Genomic DNA, 18,338 nt, shown 5'->3' with positions numbered 1-18,338 from the left:
ATCTCAATCAGATTCAGGGCAAGACTTTGGCTAGACCCTTGCATAACTTTATTATTGTTGCTTTCACCATTCTGATGTTGCCTTGCTTGTCTGTTTGGGATCATTGTGTTGCTAAATGCCAGCTGCACTTGACCTTCAATTCATAGACTAATGGCTTGACAGTTTCCTTAAGAATATTTTGATACAAAGATGAAATCATGGTTCCTTCAGTGATAGCAAAGTGTCTGATCTGATTGAATTCAATGTGAAAAATCTGCAAAAAGGGAGAAACTGGAAAAGGGGCATATTGTTTTTTCACTGCACTGTACCTCTACTTTATTCTTCCTAGGGAAATTCTAATAAAATAAACAAAATGTTAAAAAAAGCTGAGATGGTGAAGTTTATACAATTTAATTATAAAAATGTACCTTGCAACTAGCTGCTGAGGTGTTTCGAGAAAAGTCACAGATATTAAGTATATGCAGGATACACTATTTCTCTTGAGCTTGTGGATAAGGGAGGCAGTTCTGACAACCTTAAGTAAAAATGTCAAAGAAAAAATCTACAAGTTTTTTGTACATTTTGTTTATTTTATTTGTTTATTCTTTCTTACGCCCTGTGTTGCCGGGTAGGCTCCGGTTCCCCGCGACCCCGTTTGGGACAAGCGGTTCAGAAAATGTGTGTGTGTGTTTATTCTTTATCTTCTCATTAATCCTGCATTGTAACTGCTTCTTTTTCTTTTTTCTTTTTTACAATTCCTTGTTCATGGTCCTGTTTTCATGCTCGTATGTCCATATTATTAACATTATATCCATGTGTTCATGGTCCTACCATCACACGTGTGTGGTTGCTCTCACCTCTTCAATGGGTTTATCTTTGCCTGTATTGCTGCTTTCCCTCTTTTCAAACCTAAATTTTCCCTGTCTTTGCTGGTGCTGAACTGTGTCATTTTCCTCAACAATAATTCTGTTCTTCACTTTTCTACTTATCTTTATGGCCATTCTGCTTTCTAAACACTGTTCCGTATCTAATTCATCTGCTGTTTCCAGCAACTGGAGATGTGGTCAAGCCAATAAGAAGTAAGTCTTTCATTACTGTTATTTCTGGATAACAGTCATGACCAGAGGTGGGTAATAATGAGTTAAATTTACTCAGTTACATGTACTTAAGTAAATTTCAGGAGATACTGTATTTTTTGGAACAGGTTTTGATAATAATAGTTTCTACTTTTAATTAAGTACATTTATAAAGAAAGAAATGTATTTTTACAGTGTTACATTTCTATCACCCTCTTCTTGTTACTTCTGAGTTTTTTAGTAGTCAAACATAGCACCTGGTTCCACTCAAAGTTCTGATGGTGTTTGGCAAATTCCAGCCGCTTTAATTTGTTCCATGTTCTCAGTAAAGCTTGGTACATTTGGCATCAGAAAAGGGATACCACTAACTTTGGAGGCCATTGTATGTGAACTAATTTTAATTAATATGTTGATTAATACACTAATTGCACATGTCTCAAGCAAAAGTGTAATGATCAACAATGGTAGTACATTGTATTGATAAGTAGTTTTATTATAGTTTCAGTATTATATTGCATTTACAATAGTGCTACAATAGTGGTTGCTACTATTGCTTTTGAAAAAAACTAAAATTAACCATTACTGAGATTTAAATTTATTAATTTAGCTGATGCTTTTCTCCAAAACAATTTAAAATGTAATTCAACTAAAGGTTGTTTACCCATTTATACAGCTGGGTCATTTTTTTACTGAAGTGATTTTTTTGGTTAAGTATGTTGCCCCGGGGTATTATAGCTAGAGGTAAGATTCAAACCTCCAACATCTGCGTCCAAAGGCAGCACCTGTAACTACTACACTATCAGTTGCCCCTTTACTTACTAGCTAACTACCACATTAGCTGGACTGACTGAGCAAAGTAAAATTATTAGATTTGACTAATCATCTCAAAATCAGACTATCATCATTTTTTTTGTATTTTTTGTTGTCATAGAATTTTGTAGTAACAGAAATTTATTTATTTAAAATATGTACAGATATAAATTTCAAGTAGTGAAGATTGTGTAATTCAGCTGTTGCCACTGTTTTATAACACAGGTTTATAAAAAGCAAAATTTAAATTAAAGTAAATACATATTGTAATTGTTTTTTAGCTTGACTTTTTACTTATCCTTAAGTAGCTTTTTGGATGGCTGCTCTTATCATGCTCTGTGTAACATCATGCTGGTACAACAGGTAATAGTAGTGCCTCACAATTGCTGGGTTACTAGGTCAGGCATAGGTTCAAATCTCAGCACCTGGGACTTCATACCTTCTGGCTTTGTTTGTAACCCAAAGACATACACAGAATAAGGCAACCACTTCTGTAGGCTTCCTTACCATGAAAATCCCCTATATTTGCTCATTTAGCAGACACTTTTCTCCAAAGAGACTTCCAGTGAACTCTATGTAGTGTAATCAGCCCACACACCTTATTCACCAAGGTGACTTACACTGTTAGATACACTACTTACAATGGGTCACTCATCCATACATCAGTGGAACACACTCTCTCTTTGTCACTCACACATTATGGGTGAACCTAAATAGCATATCTTTGGACTGTGGGAGGAAACCTACACAGATACAGGGGGAGCATGCAAACTCCACACGGGGATCAAACCCATGTCTTTTCACACCACCCAAGCCCTGTGAGGCAGCAGTACTACTTGCTGTGCCACCATGCCACCTGAGGACACTTTTGAGTGGAAGTCAACTCAGTAGCCTACTTGAGTATTTCTTTAACAGTGCTTTGAGTGAGTTCTTGTTTATGTTTACACTTGCTACCTCTGGTCATGACTTGCTAAACATGCACCTTCCCTGTCTAATTCTAGGCTTTTGTCTAACTATTTTTCATCCGCTATTTTCTATGATGTCCCTAAACTGACCATTGGTATTTGCAGTATGGCATATTATACACAGTAGAGCTGAGAATGTGTAGTTCAGCAAAATTACTTAATAATATTATATTAATTACAGTAACTAGTTCCGAGGATCTTATTCTGTGTTACTTATTCAGCCATTTCACTACTTGTCTTGATGAAGTACATTATCAAAATGCTGCCACCCTGCTTTCTTGTTAGCACTGTTTTAAAGCAAGCTCAACTGTAAAATACTATGGATATCATGGTAACTTTCCACAAATAACCACCTCACTGTGTTTTGATCTATACCACAGGCACAAAGTCATTCAACATGATGTCCCCAAATGGAGACAACTCTGAACTGCTTGCGGAGATTAAAGCTGGGAAGAGCCTGAAGCCCACGCCTCACAGTAGAGGATACTCAACCATCTACACCAACAGAGCCTCAGAAAGCAGTGTAAGGGGTGGATATTCCACTGCCTTTTCCATCTTCAGATATCTTTAGAGCTACATTCAGATTTCAGTGTGTTTTGAAGCAACGCATTGACTATATTAAAATTAAAACCTTTTTGTTTTCATTCATTTTAAATGTCATCTCCTTAAACTTTTGTTTAATGCTATTGATCAACTCATCACGTAAGCACGTGAAGTGTTTGTCAGCTTCCAGCCAATTTCAGCCTTTCTTATTATTTAAACATGACTCACTTGCTATTTTTAACTGCTTGTCCAAGTCAGGGTTGTGATGGTTGGAAAGGACTGGGTACTATGCTATGTAGCGTCCATATATAGCTATAGTATACAGAAATACTTTGTAAGACTTTTAATATTTATTACTTCTTAGCTTATATCTAGCTTAAAACTATGTCTGTCGACAGTCCCAGAGTGGGTATCCCACTGTGGCTTTCAGCACTTTCAGCACAGAATGCTAGCAGTATAGTTGTTGTGAAAATAAGGAATAGGAGCGTGTAAATCCAGCCTCTTTTCAAGTTTGAGAATCTCACCCGCAGGGTTGGGTATCATCATACGATTTTAATGAGCAAATATACAGCTTTGTTAGATAATTTAGAGTGAAGTTAGCATGAATTGTGTTCAGGTGAAAAAGGGCTCATCGTTAGCATTCCTCTCATTTTTTAGGGAGAAAATCCTACATGTCCATTGACATCCTCATCACAGTCTGCCTCCCTACCCCATGCGGCACCCGCCACACCTACCACCACTAGCCCAGAAAGCCCGTCTGCCTCCAAGCCCCTGGTGACCTCGTTTAGCTATGAGCAGCTGCCCCCAATGGTCAATGGTAACACGGAAACCCGTAAAACCAGCGTTGTAGATGTGGAGGCACTGGTCCCCACCCATGACGAGCAGGGACGTGCCATTCCAGAGTGGAAGAGACAGGTGATGGTGCGCAAGCTCCAGGTGAAGCTGCAGGAGGAGGAAGAACACAAGCGCAAGGTAGGTATTGTTAACTGGGAGTTTCTCGTTGAAATGGGAGGAGTTTGTGTGTTGTTGGAGTGTGTGTGTGTGTGTGTGTGTGTGTGTGTGTGTGTGTGCACGTATATATATATATATATACACGTATGAAATTAAGGAATAGGAGCATCTAAATATGTGTGTGTGTGTATGTATATATATATATATCACATTTTTGTGTGTGGTCAAAAATGGTGTTTTTGTTGTGGTCATTGTATGACTTCTTTAGCTTTCTTATGCTGCATGACATTCTATGTGAATCCAGAAAGTGCATCCTTAAAAGTGCTATTAAATGATATCCTTTAGCAATCATTTATTGTTGATCTTTTAACAATAGGGATGTTTCTGTTCATTCATTCATTTGGAATAATGCATAAGTGGTCCTGCTAAGCTGAGGCAGTACTAATTTTCATGCCTCTTAAAACATCTCTACTGAGCAGAGATGTGTCATATTAAAGTAATATTTTGAATGGCACTTGAAAGGTGTTGCTTCCATGCTTTGTAGTCAGATTCTTTTTCATTTTGGTAGAATTTACAAACATTGCAGAAGCAGCATTTTTCAATCTTAACATTCCTGGCAAGATCCAAAACTATTTATTTATTATAGCTATATCCAAGATTTTTTATAGAACTTAATCCATAAAAAAACTGAAGAACATTATGTAAAAGTTAAGCTCTTATTGATAGTGTGGATATTAAAATTTAAAATGGCCTGGAGCTTACAAATGTAGTGCATGCTTATAGGAAGAATTGGTCAGCTATCAGGAGGGTGTAGAGATAGGTTATTATTTTCAGCAATTTTAAATGAGTTTTAATATAGTTCAATATTTAAAAATAGAAATGTATGAATATTTTATTAGATTTATTTATAAATTGAATTATGAACACACATCGAATCCCAACAATGTTCATAAACTGAGGAACCAGTGTATAGGGTGTAAGGAGAGGTGAAGATTGGGTTGGACAGTCATAACTGAAGTTTAACTATTTCATCTTATTTGGTGTCAGAATAAAGAACAATGTAAAATAAATTGGTTTACAGTTATATGTGATTAAATTCCACTCAGCTGAAGTGATGGTATGGAAACAGTAGTTCTAAACTGTTGACACAATTTGACCTAATTTTATGTGTTTTATAGAACCTAACCCATAAATAAACTGAGGAACATCTGTAATTACTTATATTATGTAAAGGTTAAGCTCTCTGTTGATAATGTGGAGTACCTTTCAACTGGGCCAATACTTAACCAAGGTAACTTTGAACAGTGATAATCTGTCAACAGCCTATAAACATATGTGCTTTTATCTAATTCATACACTAGTTCTCAGTTAAATTAAATGAAAATACCCCACCAGAGGGGGTGTGGTGGGTTGGACCACAGTTCTGCTCTCTGGTGGGTCTGGGGTTCGAGTCCCGCTTGGGGTGCCTTGCGACGGACTGGCGTCCCGTCCTGGGTGTGTCCCCTCCCCCTCCGGCCTTACGCCCTGTGTTGCCGGGTAGGCTCCGGTTCCCCGCAACCCCATATGGGACAGGCGGTTCTGAAAATGTGTGTGTGTGTGTGTGTGTGTGTGTGTGTACCCCACCAGATAGTTCAGTTCAGAGTGGGATGGACACAGCATCCTAACATTTCATCCTAGGAAGGCTCTGTCATGCTATTTGAAATTGTGTTCTTATACTTTCTGTGTAAAGAAGTGAAGTAGGACCATGTAGCTCTCAGCTGTCACTCGATCATTGTGTATAATGCACCTGCATTTGAAGTGAAAGATTTTAAGACTTTATCCAGTGTTGCTGTTGATCAAATGAAAGCATGAGCCTTTTTCTTTGCTTCTTTTATTGTTTTCATTAGTTTCAGATTCAAATTGATAATTTATTATTCTATTTACAGAGCAAATCGACAGTTTTCATAGATATTTCTGTATAAGCGGATATATATATTCAAAACAGCAGAAAATGTATACACTAGACGTTTCATGTTCAATATAAAATTTCTGTGAATAGCTCAGTTAATCAAACTAATCAAAAAAATAAAAGAAGCAAAGAAAAAGGCTCATGCTTTCATTTGACCCTACAGACCCAATAAACCTTAAAAAAACAAGTATACATTAAGAAATCTTTCATATCTGTTCATGTTTAACCCTTTCTTGGAGTGCCTTCATGTTGCACAAAATATGTACAACAAACCTCTGGCATCAGTGCTGCAGATGAGAGGCAAAATGTTTATGGTTGAGTGTGAGCTTATACCATATATAGGCCTATATTTACTACTAAAACTACATGCATTTCTCAAAAAAGCTTCACTGGCACAAACAGTTTTTTAATGATTTTCCAGTAACACTCTGCAAAAAACTACAACCATTAAAAAAAATGCAAACACGAAGGGTTGTGTGCTTTCCGAACTTCTTAATCTAAATTTTTTTTCAGTCTTTCTGTCTGAACTTTGTGTGATTACAGAAGTAAATGCATGCAGCATGGTGTGAGGCATTCCTCCAGAAATGTATACCAGAAACCAGAAGGAACACCTACCCTTGTTTTGTCTGATTTCCAATCTAGTTTGCAGCCAAAGGATACGGTCAGCCCCAGGACTGGCGTTACTCTCATGTGCACAACGCAATTCTAGGCCCATTTGGGGAGCTCATGACAGAGGATGACCTCATCCGCATAGAGAGGCAAATTGAGAACCTGCAAGTTATGCATAAGGTGCAGGAGGTGGAGTCTGAGCTGGAGCAATTGGAGCATGAGCTTCAGCAGCTGCTACCAGTTTCAGCAGCCCTGAATCATGAACATTTTTCTGTCAACCCCAAGCAAGTCCATGGACAGGCAGAGGACCTCCCGGCATGGTGCAGCAAGATCTCAACATTGCTAAAGAGCATGGCCATTCTCCTGGCCACACTTGGAGGCAAAGAGATCGACATTCTAGATATAGTCTCTTCGAGGTATTTACAGGAGGAACACAAAACCACAAAGATCAATTCAGCCGAGCCCACACAACCATCTACTGCTGTAAACATTGGACGATCTCAGTCCTTTTCCACCAGAGAAGAGGTTGAAAAGGAAATAAGACAGTGTGGAGTGTCGGTTAAGAATTTGAAGGCAAACTACGAGCTGCAGAGTCACTCCAAATCTACAGAGCACATAGGCCGAGTGTACAAGCGGAAGCGGTCTCTACCTGTGGGTAGTGAGTCTGTGAGTTACAGGTCAGAACCCATCTTAGAGGAAGAATATATGTGTTCCACAGAGGAGTTGCATTGGGCCAGTGATGGTGCACCATCAGGTAACATTTCTACAAATGAGCTGGTAGAGGAACCCTTGATTATACCATCTTATGCTCCTCTAACTTACACACCATCTGAAAACTTCTCACAGTCTGACCTAGACCAATATGCACAGTCAATGTCCAGAGACCCACTGTTGAACCCTGATCAACAGACACGTAGCTTGGAGGTGCAGACTGACTTCAGTTATGTACAAGAATGTATAGACATGAGGAAAGAGAGGATTGTGTTTTTGTTTTTGGAACACTGGAGAAAATACACATTCACTGAATCTGTCAGGCCCAAATATGCTAAGAGACAAGGAAGTGGCACTAATGAGCAACAGTCTGCCTATGACCTTAATGGTGCACAAATGGATAGCAATGAGCAGAGTGAAGATGACCGTCTCATCTACCACATGAAGCAGCGACAGGTGGTTGGGAATTTAATTAGCCATTGGCGGACCATTATCAGCCAGGTCCCCACTAGACAGCTCCGCCGTCTTAGCCGTGCACAAATGATATACTGGCCAGAGCATTTTTTACCACACATTAATGGTGCTCCAGTAGCTTATGATAGCTTGACCCTTGACCTTTTCATGCTTGGCTATTTCCAGCTCCTTGAGATGAGCATGTCCCGTGCAGAGCGGAAATTCCGTCATCTGCTGTGTTTTGAGATGTTTGACCATCTGGGTAGCCATAGCTGGGAGCTGATCCGAAGGTTCCATCGTGAAGTTATGGAAGAGATAGAACACGGAAAGAGAGAATGGTCTGATGGCTTTGAGGACATTAAACAGAGGTACTTTGGTGACACAGTGCAAGCTGATGAGGCAGTCAGTCTTGTATACCTTGAGAAACCTGTACAAGCCCAAACTCTTGAGGTTCTACCTGAGGCATTGCCTGAACTTCACCCAACTGTTTCAAGTCAGGAAGAACTGAATTCTGGCCCTGGGATGCAGGAGGACTCCATTCAGCTCATCTCGGAGCTAGGAGAGTTCAGCAATGAGGAAATTTGCAGATATATAGATCGTAGCTTCTCATTCTGGAAGGAAAAGGAAGCTGAACTTTTTGCCATTTGATATTTGCCATTTTGACATACAATATAATTGAGAAGTAAAACAATGTGTAAAAAGCAGAGCCTGAAATATGCAGTTTTTGGAAATAAATTATTGAATGTTAACCGTAGTTTCTTCAAGAAGGTAAGCTCAGAGTTATGTATATGAGATTTTGGACATGTTGGTTTTAAGCCTAGATTTAAAGGTGTCCAGATTTAAAGTAGTGTCTTATTATTTCTGATGTTCTGGACTTGGCTTTTAATTGAGTTTTTTCTGTGTATAAAAGTTTCCAATTTAACGTGAAAAAGTAAGTAACTTTTTGTGGCTCATTATCTGTTTTTTATAAATTAATGATCTTCTCTTTTTATGAACATTTACAAGAAGATCAGGAAGGAATTATACTCTTTATTCATGAAAATAAAAGGTATTTGATAGAGCTACACAGATATTAACTTGAATTTGTCTTTTTTTCCTTGAATTGAAATTTTTTTTCTACTCAAGCGGATGAAGTTTCAAATGTAACATGCCTTGGAGCTTAGATTCTTTTAATTTATTTACTTTGTGTTGCTAAGTGCTTTTGATAGGTTTCATTGCTGTTTAATGTTTTTTTCATTTGTTTTATGACCATTCCAAGGAAATGCGAGTTATGCGGATTTATTTATCAAGGTACTATACTCTGGAGTTGCTACAAGCATAATTATTAATTTGCAGCTGAGCTTATCTTTTTATCGAAAGCATATTCAATAAAAGCTGGCTGAAAGGCACTACAGTAGCAGGTAATAGGGCTTGAACAAGTATCCTTGAGGTTACGACATTATAGACATTACATAAAAAATTGTCAGTCTACATATTATGTTATTTGTGTAAAATTATGTATTATCATACTGATTGATATGTAATTAATATATTATTATGCATAATAAAAAAAATGATATAAATGCTAAGGAAAATATTGTGTTTGAATAAGATTGTAGTGTGTTACTGTTTCTGTTAATTTATTGTGCAGTGAAGGAAACTTACTAGTTCTAATATTACGGTAGATGTAATAATGTCCAGGACCATGCTACAAGTTTATTTCCCATTTATATAACTTGCCAAAAACGTGAAATGTTGTATAATCTTTAAATAACTAAAAAAATCTTCTAGTCAGTACACAACATTTTCTATAATCTTTTTTTTTATTTATTTTTACTAATTGTGCATTTTTCTGAGATTTGCATGTTTTCTTACATTATCTGGAATATATTATTGTAAAAGGAGAATTCTGTCTTGTCGGACAGATTGTAACGGATTTCTTCATTTTGTGTACAGATAGTAGTCACAGTTATGACCATATGAGAGGAAGTGTATGTTGAAATTATTAAGAAAGACAGGTTGATACCAGCAGCCGTGCTTGCGCAGAGCTTAGCACACCTTTGGGTCCTGGCCTGTGCTAAACGGGTCCATTTTCCTCCATGACCAAGCAACACTAACCCTCTTTAGTGTCCCTTCTAGTCACTCAACTACAGCTTATTGTCTGGTGTTACATCATCTTACAACTCCTGATTTTCTTTCAACAAATCAGTCTCAGTAAGAAGGTTTCTCTTTGGTAAGAAAAAGTAGTGCTATACTTTATCATGTACAGATAAAATACTTATATTCATTTGTAATGCCAAGTCTTTAAGTTACTTAAAGTAGTAACAAATATGTTAAGAAAATGTTTATCAGTATGTGGCTTGATTCAAGTACTTCTATTTGTGTTGTTTTTTTTTTTTTTAACTCTACAATCCTTCTGCTGGAGAGTCATTAAAAATGAAAGTTTGAGATCAATTTACCCTGAATGTGTGAGCGCTGTCAATGAAAAGCATGGGTGGAAGGAATACGATACTGTGAAACAGGAGCATGTTCAGTGAGATCCCTCCATGGAAAGCCTCTAATTACCATCTGTCAATAGACTTTTTATCATTTAGAATCCTTTCATTGAAAAATACAGAAATTGTAGTTTTAATTATTATTGCTCTTATTGTTGTTATAGATTCATGGGTTACAGTGTAGTGTTTTCCAAAAAAAATATTTATACTGCTTTATTGCTTGTATGTGAGTGTGTTTCATGTATCAGCTGTGACTGGATTTGAGTGAATGTGGTAATTCTAGAATTGTCTCATGTTAAAAATGGACTTGGCATCTGAAAAAAACTTTTTTCAACAAACAAAACAAACCTACATTTCATTCCGTATTTAAATAGTATATATATATAGTTATAACGGGGCGCGGTGGCGCAGTGGGTTGGACCGGGTCGCACCAGGTCCTGCTCTCCAGTGGTTCTGGGGTTCGAGTCCCGCTTGGGGTGCCTTGCGACAGACTGGCATCCTGTCCTGGGTATGTCCTCTCCCCCTCCAGCCTTATGCCCTGTGTTGCTGGGTAGGCTCCGGCTCCCCATGACCCCGCATGGGACAAGCGGTTCAGAAAATGTGTGTGTGTAGTTATAACACATTGCTGGGTGTATTAAAGATCAGGATGCCATTTTTAATATCCGTTATGTAGACATAAAAAGTGAAAACACTTTCAGCCTGTGAGTAGCTGTAAAAGCTTTGGACACCGACAGAATGGAAGTGTGAGGTATTCATTATTAATGAACACTAGGTTTACTTAGTGGCAAATGTGAGTAAATCTTTGAATTTGTTTATTATACTTTTTATGTTATGAAATACTGTGCTTTTCACTGCGTGTTAATATGAGAGGTATTTAGGGCTGTACTTTTAACACTTTTCAATGGAAACTATACTTTTCATTAAATAAATTCTATCACTTTATAATTCTATAAAATTGGAATTTTTTAAATAATGCATTTGTAACTATTTTCTGTCTTCCTTAGGATGCATTTCATAGAACAAGTTCTATTCCCACGAAACTATTAATTCCCATTCAAAGCTGTAACAACATGTTGGATAAGCTATAAAATGGCACGGACACTTTACATAGTAATTTATGTAGTATTTGGTAGCGCTTTGTCAGCAATTATCTTCAGCATAGTAAATGTGCATAAAAGGGGTGGAGCAAGAGCTTGATGGCTAAAGAATGTGTGTTCAGTTCCTACGTACTGCTCATAGAGACAGCAACTGAACTGCGCTTAAAATGCTGTGCATTTGAGCCTACTTAGAGATATTGAAATGATTTGTTTTATTTGTCTGGTTTGTCAGAAATAAGGTGCTAATATTAAAATGTTGCAAAAGTTTTGGACTTGTTCACTGCATGCATCAGTACAGCCACAGAACATAAATAAAATTGTTTTTCAGCAGAGTTGCTTTTCTAACCGGCAGGCTGAGAAGGACCAGGCACGACTGGCCTGCGTACCTGCCTGGAAGAGGGACATCATAAAGAAGAAGCTGAATGATGAGAAGTAAGTGAGCTTTGCTTTTCTCTATAGAACTGCTTTTCATTGTTTACCATCCACAACATTCCTTTATCATAAATGAAAAGCAATTGTATGTGACCTATACACGCCAGCCACAATAGAAAACAGCTTGATTAGATTTAACCATGGTAAATATAAGAACACCAGAATTAGTTCACTGTCATTGTGGCCACTGCAATTTTTAATAATCTGTTTAAAATTATTTGGTGGTATTGTATGTTAAATAAAAATATTGTAGATGTTTAGCTTTAATTTCCTGTAATCTTAATGTAAGGAATCTAGGTCTGCAGAATGCTGCTGTATTAGAACTGTATACTTCTTTGTGAAATGCTTCTCTATGTTATTAGTTTCTCAAATTTATTTTTTATGCTTTCCTCCTTTGGGTCGGACAGGGAGCTTAAAAGGTAAGACTATTTCTGAGACTACTTCATTTCTCTAAAAACCAGTATACCTTAAATTTAGTCGTCATGTTATTTTACCATAAATACTAAACGTTCAAGTGCCATAGAAGGGTAATGATTTTTACAATACTGCTAATTATCACCATCATCATCATCATGAATAGCACAGTACTCCTTTGCACACTAATCAGAAGGATATATTACTGAAAAGTAAAATTTGATTTGAATCCATTGTTTTCAGGAAAACATTAAAAATTACAACCTGCCCCTGTAAAATGAGTGCAAATATTAAGGGAACTCGGATTTACAAGCGCATCCTATTTGTACCCTAAAGTTTGCATTAACAGCCATTGACTCACACTGAAATTCCCTATAAGGACAGAAATTTCAATTCAAATACAAGGTACACATATACACATAAGGTGAACCACCCCCCTACACATATGGTGTGGCTTCTCCTCTGCACCTCATTTGTCTTGTAAGCCATCTACCCACCTGCAAGCATATATCAGAAATCTTGTCACCTTTTTATCATGATGTAAAAATCATAATATATAATAATAATGAATCCTGAAGCTAAGTTTTAAAGAAGGTGTTACAAGACATTGAAAAGGCAAAAAGGCAAAGGAAAGTCTTACTCTTTGGTTTAAAACTGAGAAAAAATGCATAAATTTCTCTTGCAAGGCAATTATCATTGCAAATAACTTTTTGCTTGATTTAATTGATTATTTATTTATTGCATTTATTCACCATACATTCGCATGGGTTTCCGGATGTTCTAGTTTCCTCCCACAGAACTGTTTGGCTTTAAATTGCCTTAAGTGTGTTTGATCGCCTAGTGATTTAATCCATGGTGTACCCTGCCTCCCTCTCTATGTTTCAGCATCAGTTTCAAACCAGTGCATCCCTGCATTGGATTTTTTCCTGTTTAAAAGGCAGATATTATGAATGTGTGGTGAAAAAATAGGTGAAGTTTTTGCAGCTCACAAAAGTATTATTTTTCCATTTTAATGAAAAGTTTGTTTTATGAGAACTCACCTTACGAGTAGATTTTCAGGAGCAAAGTACATTTATGCTAGAGAAGCCTTCTATTGTAAACGCTGGTAGGAACACTCTCCCCATCTCTCCATCTAGTGGTGTGTGTAAAACAGGTCAGCTCAATCAATTTATCACACTGAATTTAATTTAGCACATATTCTTTGTAGTTGCAAAATGATAATTGTCATTGATTTAGCAGTTGTTTTTGAACAAATACTGCTGATTTCATTAGCTTTCATTAACATTTACAGAAAAGAAGAGGAACAGGAAAGAGTGAGAAAAGAAAATGAAGAAAAATCTGAGCTGGAGAGACTTCGAACTTTGGGTTACGATGAGACCAAGCTGGCACCATGGCAACGGCAAATCATCCTGAAGAAAGGAGATGCAGCAAAGAAATAGACCCTCATCAGCCATTCCCATCCTACTTTTTTCCTCTGTCAAGGACCCTCTGAAGGCTCAGCAGGCACTGAGCGACCATGGCGAAAGACACAATTACTCAGAAGGCCACCACTTCAAATAAGAGTTTGTACAACTTATACTATTTGTAGCTTCATACAGCTACTCTGAAAGCATGAACAACCTTTTTAGTATAAATTGCTTCATCGGTCTTCCCTTGCCATTTTTGCATTGTTTCTCATATATGAGGCTAACTGATCTCAGTATTTACTTCGGTCAGCCAGGGTGCCTTGTGGGTAATGAATAAGACTATGTGCCATGAGTCATATGTGCCAGTAAAGGCAGCGCATCTTCAGCAGAGGGAGTCTGTCATGGTAATTCATAGTTAGATGATGCCTATTAGCATGTCGTGCATAGCATATCAGAGTTCTTGTACAGTACATCTTTGGAACATTTAAGTGGAAAAACTAGTCCACATGTATCAGATAGTATTGTCATTCAGTTTAATAGGACTGTTATTAAAAAATTTGGAGCAAGTGTTTTCAGTACATTACCATATGTGTTCACATTATTACCAGTTGATTGAATTAGACATTATGTCTTCAGAGAGGAAAGGTATTTGTATTTGTATTTAATTCTTGACATGGCTTATGATAAATGATAGGTGAAAAGTTAACATTTATGGGACTAAATACAAACTAACACTCTTGATATCTAGTGATAGATTAAGATTTGTACAGGACTAAATCATTGTTTACACACATCATCTGAACCGCTTGTCCCATACGGGGTCGCGGGGAGCCGGAGCCCAACCCGGCAACACAGGGCGCAAGGCTGGAGGGGGAGGGGACACCAGTCCGTCGCAAGGCACCCCAAGCGGGACCCGAACCTCAGACCCACCAGAGAGCAGGACGAGGTCCAACCCACTGCGCCACCGCGCCCCCCCAATCATTGTTTAGTTCTTCGCTATGCTTAGCTTTCCTACAGTGGCTATGATGATCTTTTTGTTATATTTTTAAGATGTTATAGTATGTTTAGTTTTTTAGTTAAAGTAACAATCAGCAGTACCATTGTGACAAGTCTGTTTATGTTTAAAATCAGGCTTTTTCTGGTAGCATCTGAGCAGTATGTTAAATCAGTGTGGAATGAATGTACTCCTTTTGCAAATAACACTGTGTATACAGTCTTAGACCGTATATAACAGGGTCCCATACAATGAAAATCAATACAGCAACTTATGAAAATATTATCATTTTTTCACACAATAGATTTCTGATTATGTCAAGGACATTTTTGCTCATTATGCACTTATTTTACTTGCAACAGGTATTTTATTCTGCACCACAGCATTAGCGCTTATATTAGTTTTCTTGGGACAGAAGTAGACTTGGACTCATGGTACTAACATCTGAGTTATGAATTTAAGATACAAACATTTCCCAGTTTATTTTTAAGCGCATTTTTTATATAATTTCTCTGTAGAAAATGTCCTGCTTTTCTGCTCTCTGCCATGAGATGGCAGCAAAACGCAATTAGAAGAAAACAAACGACAATCTGGGAGGGTCGTTTCTCAGCTATTCAGGAGTGATTTCATTCAGTCCATTGTTTATTTGTTATAGCTATATCAAGACCTTTACAGAAAGTACAAATCAAATAAATAAAAGGTATGTGTCTACTACTATGTTTTTGTAAACAGAAGCCAAAAGTGACTAGATGCTGACACATTAACTTACTATGACACACATTTGTTATTTAAGGTGAAACAGTTTTTAACATGTTCTCTCTTCATGATCTTCCATTACACTCAAAGTCTTTATACTTTCTCTACTATGCTGTCATTCCTCTGTAGCAATGTCTGTATATAGCAGAACACAACACACTGGATAGGTAAAGGAGGTTGTGGCGATTACATTTTTCATCTCATTACTTTAAAGTGGATTTAGCTTTAATGTGAGTTCATGTTAATAAAAGATGATAAAATAAACTGGCATCCCATTCATGCTGTACCTTGCCTCACACAATATTTCCAGGACAGAGGAACAGAGACCCTATAAATCTGCTGAATTCTACATTATCCTGAAAACAGTGCCTGCTATTGTACAGGTAGGGTTTTGAATGTAGATGGTTGAATTTCTATTTTAATGTAGGCACTAGATGGATACAGATACTCCTTCAAACAATTTAGTAACTTGGGCCCACTTCACACTTTTTCTTAACATGCATATAAATCATAATTGAATCACTAGATTCAGCATTATTCATTTAGCTGTTGCTTTTCTCCAAAACATCTTACAATTATTAACCTACAGTATTTATACAGCTGATTAGTTTTTACTGGAGCAGTTCAGGGTAAGTACCTTGCTCAATGATACTGCAGCAGGAGTTCGGATTCAAATCTGCATCTTCCTATTGCAAGTTGATGACTTTTGCCACTGCAAAATCTGCTGCCACTAAATACTGGCTTTTAGAAATAAACTACAAGCATGTAACTATTTACTCTATTTAAAGACAAACCCTTAAGTGTAAATAAAGCCTTAATTTTGCAGTCAAATGAAAATCATGCAAAATCAAACAATTATACTACACGGTGTGTCTGACGGCATAGTGTCCACATGCTATACTGAGTGAAAGACATGAGTGACCTCATAATTTTATTTCCTTATATCATGCAGTTAAACATCTGAACTAAATTATCAAAATATCTCCATCCAGTTTGTACCCTGCCTCACTCGCTTTGCTTCCAGAATAGGCTCCAAACCTCCAAGGCTCTGAGTATTGACAAGCATTGACAAGCACAATAAATGAAAGAAAATATAACATTAAAATGAAAGCTAGACATAAATTTTGCTACAAATGTCACAAAATATGTTGGTGTTGTCATTTTCGGGCTGAATGTTTTATTATTTTAATGAATTTCAGGTGACACTTTTTGTCCACGAACCAATTATTTATTTATTTTTTTTTTTTTTACAGAATAGTGGTAATTTGATCCCCTCACAACAAAATGTTCTTAATGAGGAGATTTACTGGAATGCATAACCACTTTGTATAGACAGTACATGAAGCATAAACATGTAGAAGAAAGCTGTTTCAGCCAATGTTTGGAAACATGCAAAGTAGCATATTTTCTATACAATTCAGCATTTCAGACATTAGTCTGAATTACTTTTTCTCTGTCATTATTACTTTACTGATATTAAATCTCCGCGTATAGTTGGATGGGTTTGTGCATAAATTACTGAAATATTTTCATTGTGAAAGAAAACTATAAAAATATCATCTGAACAAGTGAATTGTGTGCAGTCTTTGTAGATACGGGAAAATGCTATTCCTTCTGTATCTGCTACATATCTACATCTGATATCAACTAACAGTATCTGTGAAGGAAAAGCAAGACTCACAACGGCATTACAGGACATGCAGATATTTTGAATATTGGACTACTGATAGGCCTGTGAAGTTGCACCCACCTTGTGTTACCATGGGTTGGGTGGGGGTGTTCATTGCTGTTGAAGCTAGAAATGGAAATGCAGAATAATTCCCTAAGTATTTAACCATCAACACCTCATTGTGACATTTTCATTGTCTAGTTATCTTTTGTTTGCTGTCTGTCCACCTATCCACTTACAAACCTCTTATCCTGGTGAGGGTCAGGATTGCAACAGGCCAAGCAGGATAGACCACACTTCCCTTTCCACAACAACAGTTTCAACTCCCCCTGGGGATCCCCAAGCATTCCCATGCCAGACTGGGAAATTAATCTCTCCAGCACGCCCAGGATCTGTCCCGTGGTCACCTCCCAGCAGGACACGCCTGGTACACCTTCCGGAGAAGAACAGCAACTCTACTCCAAGAGGCACCCTTTATCACTGAGTTCCTCAACCTGTCATAAACTGCAAGCCCTGCTATGCTGTAAAGGAATCTCATTTCTTTCACTTATAACTGCAGTTTTGGTCCTCTGGTCATTCCTCAAAGCTTGTGACTACAAGTGGGTAAACTGCAAACTTCCTCCAAGGAAACTTCAGAATCAACACCTCATTTATGCACGGTGTTTACAAGAACATATTTGCTGCACCAAATCTTGCAATTCCCCTGACCACACCAAAAGACCAGGGTACTGCACCCAACCTCAAAGCTCACCTTGCTGGTGGTGAGCCCACAAGGCAACTCCGCCTAGTCTTTTCTGGCTGCACCTGACTGGGCTACACGGGTTACTCAACCAGCAGGGGTTCACGGGTAAACAGCACCCCCAGGCCTGCTGAATCTTGGATGACCCAGTCTGGGAGAAGTACTGTTATTTTTGTTTTATTGTAACATATTTTACTTAGCCTGATAATGTAAGCCAGCTTTGATAAAGAATTCTAGGTGTGATACCAGCACCCCGTGTCGACTGAATGTGATGACTGCCTGCCACGCTGAACGAGACGTCCCTGTGTGAAC

General features: G+C 37.6%; 1 protein-coding gene across 8 annotated transcripts in view; it reads left to right on the top strand.

Moving 5' to 3' along the window:
- The window catches only part of LOC108918273 (espin-like), a 36,444-nt gene extending 21,724 nt beyond the window's left edge, over positions 1-14,720 (top strand). For 4 of the 8 annotated variants that reach the window (XM_029247980.1, XM_029247985.1, XM_029247981.1 and 1 more), the window contains 6 exons: positions 1,029-1,058; positions 3,211-3,353; positions 4,031-4,345; positions 11,969-12,048; positions 12,447-12,467; positions 13,754-14,720. In XM_029247980.1, coding sequence (XP_029103813.1) covers positions 1,029-1,058; positions 3,211-3,353; positions 4,031-4,345; positions 11,969-12,048; positions 12,447-12,467; positions 13,754-13,901 — 737 coding nt within the window. In that variant the 3' untranslated portion in view covers positions 13,902-14,720. The remainder of the gene's footprint in view (positions 1-1,028; positions 1,059-3,210; positions 3,354-4,030; positions 4,346-11,968; positions 12,049-12,446; positions 12,468-13,753) is intronic. The other 4 variants (XM_029247987.1, XM_029247982.1, XM_029247986.1 and 1 more) reach the window with 3 other exon arrangements.
- Positions 14,721-18,338: the final 3,618 nt, after the last annotated feature.

Source organism: Scleropages formosus, chromosome 22 (assembly GCF_900964775.1).
Source record: "Scleropages formosus chromosome 22, fSclFor1.1, whole genome shotgun sequence".
Classification (NCBI taxonomy): domain Eukaryota; kingdom Metazoa; phylum Chordata; class Actinopteri; order Osteoglossiformes; family Osteoglossidae; genus Scleropages; species Scleropages formosus.
Note: the sequence above shows the minus strand (reverse complement) of the source record. Positions and strands in the feature narration are given on the sequence as shown.